This window comes from Ambystoma mexicanum, chromosome 2q (assembly GCF_040938575.1).
Source record: "Ambystoma mexicanum isolate Mex_15411 chromosome 2q, UKY_AmexF1_1, whole genome shotgun sequence".
Lineage (NCBI taxonomy): Eukaryota > Metazoa > Chordata > Amphibia > Caudata > Ambystomatidae > Ambystoma > Ambystoma mexicanum.
In genome coordinates, this window is record NC_090924.1 from 312896483 (window position 1) to 312906001 (window position 9519).

The window sequence follows — 9519 nt, forward strand, 5'->3', positions numbered from 1 at the left end:
AAAACCTCTGAGGGCTTAGTCAACAAAACCGGTGGGAGGCAGACTCTCACAGCATCTGCAAGAATGGCGGGGTATTACTTCAGATGCATGGGAATTGGAAACAGTAGTCCAGGGTTACTGCCATAGGATCATCCACTGGGGAACAACTCTTTCAAAGTTCCAGATCCGCTCCTTGAGCAGGACATTTTGACCCTGCAGGACCAGTATCTGTAGCAGAGAGGAACAAGGGTTTGTACTCCCCATACTTCCTAATCCCCAAGAAGGTAGGAGGATTGAGACCCATCTTGGATTTAAGAGACTTGAACAAGTTCCTCAGGAAGGACAAGTTGAAGATGGTTACCCTTTCTCAGATCCTTCAGGACTGGATGGTATGATTGGACCTTCAAGATGCTTACTTTCATGTGCCAACCCATCATAAGCACAGAAGGTTGCAGCGAGTCTCCGGAGAGGGGGATTCATGTCTACACGTACCTGGATGATTGGCTGATCAGGGCACGTTCTCCCGAACAGGTCCTGGAACATCTCGGCTCCACTTGTCACTCCCACCACAGACTGGGCTTCTCCCTCAACTTAAAGAAGTTCTACATGATACCATCTCAAAGGCTCCAATTCATCGGGCATTCATAGTTGCATCCTTGGGAAAAGCCTCCCCACCCGAGGTGAGGGCTCAAGACATTCTGCAGATGGTCACCAAACCAAATTCCAGAGTTCCCAGCGTCTTCCGGCCTTTGATTTTTTTAGGTTGCTTGGCCTTATGGCATCCTGAATTTGCCTGGTGACAGAGGCTCTCCTGAGAATGAGATCTCTCCAATGGGCTCTTAGCACTCAATGGTCCCAGTTCTCAGGCAGTATGTCGAACCTTCTTCATGTTCCAAGCAGAGTCGCATAGGACCTTCTGTGGTGGGCCTGCAAGAAAAACATTCTGAAGGGAGAACCCTTTTGGGAACCATGGACGGAGATAACGGTAGTCACGGACGCCTCACTCACAGGGTGGGAAGCACATGCCAACGATCTGATGATCAGCGGTCGTTGGTCTCCATAGGTGTCCAAACTACACCTTTTGGAGCTGAAGGCCTTTCTGGCACTTGTACGGGGAAGGAACATCCTCATAATGACCAACAACATGGTGGCCATGTACTACCTCAAAAAGAGAGGAGGTATAGGGTCACTACCACTATGCAGAGAAGCAATGCAGCTCTGGTTCTGGGCTATTCAAGAAGGAGTCTCCCTATCACCAGTTCACCTAACCGGAGAGCAGAACATAGGCAGCAGACGATCTGAGCAGGCAGAGCACAGTCTCCCACAAGTGGAAAATAGCTCAGGAAGTCCTTGAAGAGACTTTCACCCTTTGGGGAACCCCAGAAGTTGATCTGTTTGTGACCAGTGTCATCCAGACGTTTGAGCGGTACTGCTCCAGGGAATGTCCCCCCAAGAGGAGTTCTAGGGGATGCGCTCGTAGTGGACTGGGAGTTTCCACTCCTGTTTGCGTTTCCTCCAGTCCCCGCCATTCCTCAAGTGATCAGGAAGTTGAGAAAGTTCGGGAAATCCAGGATCCTAATTGCTTTGGATTGGGCCAGGAGGACGTGATGGTACCCGGACCTTCTGGACATGTCCATCTGCCCTCTGTAAGGAAGGCATGGTATCAAAGTAAGACAGACCCAACTGATCATAGTTCAAGGGTGTTTATTGAACTTTTATAAGGGTTGTGAAAAGCACCTATCTAATCCTAAATCTACAACCATCAAATAATATTAATACAGTCCTAGTGGAGTCTAGTCAAATAAAAAGGGCCTATACTAAAAATAACTATTGCCAATCCTTTCCGCTATGCTACAAAATAGTGTGGGATAATGTTCACAAAAAGAAAAAAGTGTGTACAAAATGATAAGTCAGGATCTCTAGGCCGGGTCCTCCCTTCCCCACATTTTTTAGCACGGGATAAGGCAGGTCACTCGAGCACAGCACACTCATGGCCTTCTCCGGCACAAAATCACATTTCCTTTCACCAACATCAGGGCCTTCTCTTCCCAAGTCTCTTTTGTGCAAAGTCTTTTGCCTCAGAGCACCTGATGTACCATAAACAATAAAGAAATGTTCCTTCCTTAATATTCATGTCGGGCGATTTACTTTTCATCCTGGATCCCCCTCTTTCGGGCTCAATTCAACTTTTGCACAATTAGTACCCCTCATCCGGGCTCAGACCAATTTCAGTTCTTAGGCATCCCTCAGTCAGGTTCACATTTGGCACCACAATATATTCTTGGGTGAGTTTTACTTTCCACCCCGGAACCCCCCTCTTCTGGGCTCAGATCCCCTTTTGCACAATTAGCCCCCTAAACCGGGTTCACACCAATTTCAATTTGTAGGCGATCGAAGACTTTCAAATGTGCACGGGATTCAACTCAACCCACTGCAGGACCACTTCGATTCACCGTTCAGTAATCTTTTACATGCTCTGGGGTACCAAACACAGACCTTAGAGTGAGCACTCATGTGGCACAGGACCACTCTGTATCTGAAACCTATTTTGGTTTCTTAAAGTTCAATCGTACACAAGTTCTTTGTTCATACAATTTTGCTGCTTACAACCTTGAGCATAACCCAGTCTGGTCTGCTATCAGTTTCGCCTGACTCACAGGCTGTGCTGAACTCGTTGGCGTTGCTTTGCTGTCGAAGTCAAAGACAGTACCATGGTGGCAACCACTTCTCCCTGCTTTGGGTACCAGTGCGGGAGGGCCCTGTGTACCACATACGCTACACCGTTCGCCAGCTGCAATTCCTGGTCTTATGTTTCTTTTTCTTGAGGCTTCTTGAAAGTCACGATACTTTCTTGTTCTCTGGTTTCTCCGCCTTTCGCCTCGATTTAAACCGCCATCCGGGATAAGCTGCTTCCTCGTGCGTTTGGCCTTGCTCAGAGTGTGCTCTGCCTTTTATCCGTGTGGGGAAGTGTGATGGAACTTAGGTGTGTGTAATTATCAGTAATTGCCTGACTCTGCCTGACCCTTGTGTTGGGACATGTCAGGTATACAGGTCTGGTGTTAGTCCATTGTTGCTCACAATGAACTGCCCCTGAGAAAGTGTTCATGTTGCAAAAGGGGGATGGGGGTGAGTTGACTTTCTAGGTATCCTACCTGGTAGGATTGGGAAAGGGCGTTATAAGGAAGAGGATACTGAGTCTCGTCGTTCGGTATCCCACTTCCACTCCCTGAAGACCCCCCATCCAGGTGATCCTCCTCCACTGGTCCACCCCTAGGAACTGGTTCCAATAGCAATGGATGTGTCCTGGCCACCTGGATGACAGAACCCCGGGGATTAGCGGGTGAGACACCTTCAGGTTTCTCACATCTCCAATACGCCTGCCACAAAGAGAGGACCTTCTCTCGCGAGACAAGGGTCGGGTTCTTCATACAGAGGTCAAGACACTCAACCTTCAGCATGGTTTCTGAGACGTTGAGATAGAAGGATTGGGACCTCCTGGATGACGTAATGGATATTTTGCTTTGGAGCAGAAGGCCAGCAACTAAATTCTTATACCGCTGCCATTGGAACAAGATCTGTAGCTGGTGCAGGGATAAGAATGTGGTCCCTTTTACATGCAGAAGACCTATGGTCTTATTGTTACACGTGGCTAATCTGGGGCTCGAGGTTGGCACAATTAAAGGGTATCTGGCAGCGCTATCTATTTTTAAGCGCTCCTCTGAAGAGGTATCTTTCTTCAAAATACCACTAGTGATACAATTTCTGAAGGGATTGACAATTGTATTCCCTACGATCCCATTTCAAGTCCCGGTTTGAGATCTCAATTTGGTTTTGAAATTTCTCATCTGTGCTCCAATTGAGCCTATTGATTCCTGCCCTCTAAGATTACTAACTCTGAAGACCATCCTTTTGGTTCCACTTACATCACCCCATAGTCCTGTACTTCAAGCCTTGTCCTGTAAGCCTCCTTACACAGTCTTCATTGAGGTGGTCCCTATGGTTAAACCTACTTTTTTACCGAAAATTGTGTCTGTTTCATTTAAATCAAAAAATCATACTTCTGTCGTTTTATCCTCTACCTCATCCTGGAAAGGAAGAGGAGAGATTAGACAGGCTTAACCCAAGACGTGCACTTAGCTTCTACTTATCCAGAATGTCTAATTTAAGAAAGGATGATCAACTTTTCGTTGGTTACACGGGCCATAGGTTCAGTATGGCGGTCACAAAACAAACCATATCCAGGTGGATCATTTTAGGAATTTCTGAATGCTACAGATTAGCGGGAAAAGATCCTCCTGAGGATCTCAGAGCTCATTCAACCAGGGTCATGGCTACTTCCTCTGTCTTACAGAGGGGAGTCCCAACTCAGGATATTTGTGCGGTGGCCACATGGTCCTCCGTCCACACATTCACCAAGCATTATAGTCTGGACTCTTCCTCAGGCAGCGAAGGGGGTTTTGGGGAGGCAGTGTTACATTATATCCACAGAAGCCAATCAGGAACTACTAAATTCTTATTTGAAACTGAAAATTCTGACTCCTTCGTCCAAAAATACAAGCACTGCTTTGGGAGTCTTATCATAAGATGAGGAATATGTGGGAGGACACAATCCATTCAAAGAACAAGTTGCTTACCTGTGATAACGTTCTTCTGATTGGATGTTCCTCCCACGTATTCCTCATCGCCCCTCCCAGCCTACCCTGCAGTAGAAAGTCTTTGTTATTGCAGTTTATGCTCTTTCAGGGTGAGTAACTGTCTTGACGTAATGTACATCCAAAAGTAAATTGGAAATCTGCATAAAAACGGAACGAAGCCACCGGTCGCTGCACGCGCTAAATACCAGTGATGACGTTGACATCGAGACGGAGGCCCTCGATGGACATCGAGTCACCAGGTATCGGCATGCAGAGCCCCCTGCTGGAAAAAAGTTCAGATGCAGCTAAAGATGGATATGGAGAAGATAAGGAATATGTGGGAGGAACATCTAATCGAAAGAACGTTATCACGGTACGTTTCCAAGTAACTTGTTCTTCTGTTGGCTTTGCAATTAAAAATGCCACGACACAGTTAGAAAACTGGCTCCAATATAGGTCAGTCTAAACACGTAAGAACACTTATCATGCTTGCTTTATTATAGATTCTCAGTAAAACATGTCATACCACAGTAAGAAATAGCTAGGCTTCCTGCCCCCAAATTACCAGTCTACCCACATAATAACACTTATCATGCTTGCTTTGTTATAGATGCCCTATTATAAAAGGCATGCCACAGTAAGAATTGGCTAGACTGGTTGCACCAAAATGTCAGTCTAGCTACGTAGTGTAAGAACACATATCATGCTTGCTTTATCATGGTTGCCCATTGAAAAATGCTGTAGTAACGCAAACCCCCACCTACACCCCTCCTGACATCACCTCCTCCTCAACCACCAAAATCAGCTTCTCGGTCTAGCACAAATACAATTGCACATCATTCACACAACATTCACTCGCTCATTCAAATGTGCACCTAGCCACCTGTACATCATAAGCACTCACTCATGTCATACACTCAAACACACACTACATATGTAATAAACACCTTTACATGCAGGCAAGCATACAAACATGCAACTCCCTCACACGCGCACATTAATGTATTTATTTTTCCTTACCTGAACCCATTGCCATGCCCATGAGGGTTTCCTCTCCAGCAGGCCTTCGGCTCCCCACACCACGCTCCACACAGACAGGAACCAGCAAGCTCTCAAGCAGGGAGAGCTTCCTGGTTCTGACATGCGCATTGGAGCCGCAGCATCATCTTAATAGATGGAAATCGCTGGCTTCAGGTTTCTGGAGTCATCCTAACAAGAAGAAGAAGGAGAGGAAAGCACTCTGGCCCCGGGGCACCTCCATCTCCACAAAAGAAATCCTTTTTTTCTGGAGTCTGAGTGCTTGCACTCGAACTTCACAAAGAAATTATTTCTTTCTGAAGTCTTAGGGTCCCACCCAGGACATCAGGAGGTGCCCCCCCCATGCCTGGTGCTGTGGGGACCCCTGCTACGCCAGTGGTGTGCGCAAACTCGGAACCACTACATTCAATGTGCAGAAAGGAATTTCAATATTATATGTGCTCAGAGACCTGTAGGCTGCAGATTTTGAACCAAGCAGAGCCCAGCCCAGCCTTTTGTCCTAGTGAGGTTGCTAACCATCGAGTTGGGGAATCATTTTGTAATGGGTTACCCACAGAGTGTGTGTGAATTGTGTGTGCTGTATAAAATCATTGATGTTCTTATAGAATGTTTCCTAAAAAAGTTAATATAAACCTTGGATGTATGCCAGAGTAGATTTTTCAATCATTAGGATTGTCCTTGCCTTATGGGAATTCATTTTCAATGTAAATTGACTTTTTCGAAAACCATCTTTATAAATCCTCAAAGACATGCTTTTCTTTCTTTTTCTCGGATTTAGGGAGAAATCTGTGCAGAAACATGCTGGAGAGGCTGATGCAATTTCAACAATGGGCTCCATCAGGAAGGAGAAGGATTCTTTTAAGGTGCCAAAGGACTAAAACTGCACCATTTAAGACGTCAACTCACGCACAGATCCGCGCAATTGGATCTTCCCCAGTTCGTGGCCCATATGCTTTAGTGCAGCGTCTTTTTTATTGTCTCACTAGAAAAGCACTTTGTCTCCTTTTAAATAAGATTTTAAGTAATATTTGCTAAAAAGGAATGTTGAAAAATGCTTTTTGTTTGATTTTCAATTGTCTGAATGATGTTTATGAAATGTGTGCACTACCAATCAGTGCTGCGTGTGTAAGTGTAACATATTTTCACCGTCTAATAATAGTTGAATAACACGTGGACCAGAAGGGATACGTTCTTCGTTTGCAATAGAAGCCAAAATGTTTGCACTGCATCTGTATGAACTGTGCTCCTGCAGCTGCTTTCCATATTGCACTATATCTGTCAATGCAGACGAAACATGAGTTTTTGTGGTCCTAAAGTATGTATGTTGGCGGGAACCAGACTGTGGTGGGATTTGGGTCATGCTGCAAAACTGTTGTAATGGCATGGAGAACATGGGCTTCCTGATGTTGAGTGGTGAGTACCTTGTTGTCCTTTCTATTGGATCCCCACAAGGATCTCCCCTGCCAGAACCACTGACTGGCAGTGCAATGAGAAGAGGAGGTGCAGGTTTGAAGAGCTGTAGAAAAATGACCAAGTATTCTAAGAAACTAAACTGCAGAAAGAGGCACAAGGCTTTCTGTCAGCAAGTTATCAAACACTATCTTGCTTGCTATTTGAGGTGTTGTCTGCTTTTGAATTCAGTTTTCTCTACTTTAGCCCTGGCTCTAAAAAATTATATTGGGTCAGATGTCACCACTCTGAAAACCTCTGATTTGGAACACTGGTGTGATTTAAAATCTGTGCCCATGAAAGTGCTGTTCGCACCACCTTCACTCCTGAAAGATCGAATCTTCGTTTTCTGGATTCAAAAAGTGTGCAATGTGGCTGCAACATGTTCTGTCCATCCCGACCTGTATGCATCTTCCCTATCACACCTGCCTCACAATGATCTGCTTCTTGAGAAGCTCTGTACTAGAGGTTTCAATCTTACCACATCACATTCGATGCAAGGGCTTCCCCCTCATTCAAGCCTTCTGTGAGGCTATTAAGAGAAGCATTCCCGTACCCATCATTTGGCTACTTGGAGTTTAAGCAGAGTGTTATCTTGAGAGAACCCGTTGATACACAAAATGTTTTAGAAAGTATGAACTGTAGAGGGAAAACAGGAAGGGATAGTAGCTAGATGGTAGTGATATCCGAGTTGACTGAACACATGTACATAGTCTCAATACATATTCTGCTGGTTTTTATATTTAGTTGTTGCAATGCAGAAGGTTAGCTTAGAATCATTGGTGTGTATAGCAATGTTATTCAGACAAACTTATTGACCCCTTATTTACACATTCATGGTTGACAGCTAGTGAAAACCACCCTTGCTACCAAGATTGGATCAATGGGCTAAGAACCCTGATCTGTTCCGTCAATGTACACTTAACACTTTTCTCTCCCTCAATTCCAATAGAATTCGAAGTTCCCTCAGAAGAACTCTTCTGATTTCCATGACTGTGTTTGACCTTTTCAGCACAAGTTTATGGAGATGCATACAGAAGATGGCCCCGTACTTAATGTTCATTGTTTTAACGACACCAATGGAAGAGAAGCACTTAGCCTGGGAATGCAGAGCCATCTTGGAAAAAGATGCACCTCCATCATTCAGGAATAAAACTGCATCTAATAAAAGGTTCTTGGGCTTCTACATAGAAGATTTCCTAATCCTGTATTTGGCTCTGTGAGGGGGCTTTATTAGCAGTCCAAGAGGAGGCTCTGCTGTGATACATAGTACACAGCAATAGCTTTGCATTGGATACATTGAGATTTTTAGCTGCTATGTTGTGTCTTTCTTGTTGGAAGTTCCCAATTAAATATATAATTATATATATATAGATTGAGTGTATGGTTTGCAAGAAATATATCTTCAGAATGCCTAGGACTGACTGAGTCCTCATAATCCAGCTTTCAACATTTTGAGTTGTGTACTTGTACTCAGGATATTAAACTCTACAAATGTTATGAAAATGTAGTTGGCTGGTACACAATAAAATACGTTGAGTGGTTTTATATGATTTGTTTTATTTTTCACTTTTATTGCTTTATTTTGACAAAATAGTCATAAAAGCAGTTCACAGAAAAGTTAAAAAACACATTAGTTACATCGTCACAATCACTTAGCTCATAATGACTCCACTAAAATTACGCAATCAGTGTTTTACCTTAAAACCAAATAAAAACAGATCAACATTATACAGACAGTAGCAGCTCGTATAGTAAGATGTCTTTACCCCATAGTACTGTTCAGCAACTTAGCCTTCCTCATATACATTTTTCTTGCCCAGCTCAGATAGCTTGTAGTGGCAAGCACAGCCTCCTTATCCAAGGTGTCCAGGCAAATTGCCATAGCACCAGCTAGGGACCTACTTCCAACGCTTAAGAACAGATGCTTCAGGGAGCACTTCCTCAGAGGCATGGTGGCCGGACAGAGTAACAAATGGTGTTGTACCATCTCGTCAGACTCGCTACAAAGGATACATGACGCGGAAACTGCAATATTCCATCTATGCCGAAACACAGCAGTCTGCAAGATTCCAATACAGAACTTTAAATATAATGCTCTTTCCCACCTGGGCGAGACATAGTTCCAGGTATTCTTTGCAGCCTGTGTCTTTATTGAAAGATATCCGGCCAGCTGCTCAGAAGCCCTGGATCTTCCCTGGATGTCCTCCCATGCTTTTGCCCCTGCTGTGCTCTTGATTGCTTCCTTTGCAACCGGTGTGGTGATTGAGGGATTTGACCAGTAATCCTCCAAACTCAGCAGACCCAGATATCCTTTCACATGGGCAGCGCACTTTAAGGCGCTGCCCCACTGCTGGGACAAACCATCTGTAACTGCCTCTTTGTATCTATGAAGATGAGCATTAGACCATAGGCGAGC

The 9519-nt window shown here is 44.6% G+C and overlaps 1 protein-coding gene across 6 annotated transcripts in view; it reads left to right on the forward strand.

Moving 5' to 3' along the window:
• Positions 1–8648, forward strand: part of HAGH (hydroxyacylglutathione hydrolase) — a 933635-nt gene extending 924987 nt beyond the window's left edge. For all 6 annotated transcript variants that reach the window (XM_069647285.1, XM_069647283.1, XM_069647282.1 and 3 more), the window contains exon 9: positions 6430–8648. In XM_069647285.1, coding sequence (XP_069503386.1) covers positions 6430–6529 — 100 coding nt within the window. In that variant the 3' untranslated portion in view covers positions 6530–8648. The remainder of the gene's footprint in view (positions 1–6429) is intronic.
• Positions 8649–9519: the final 871 nt, after the last annotated feature.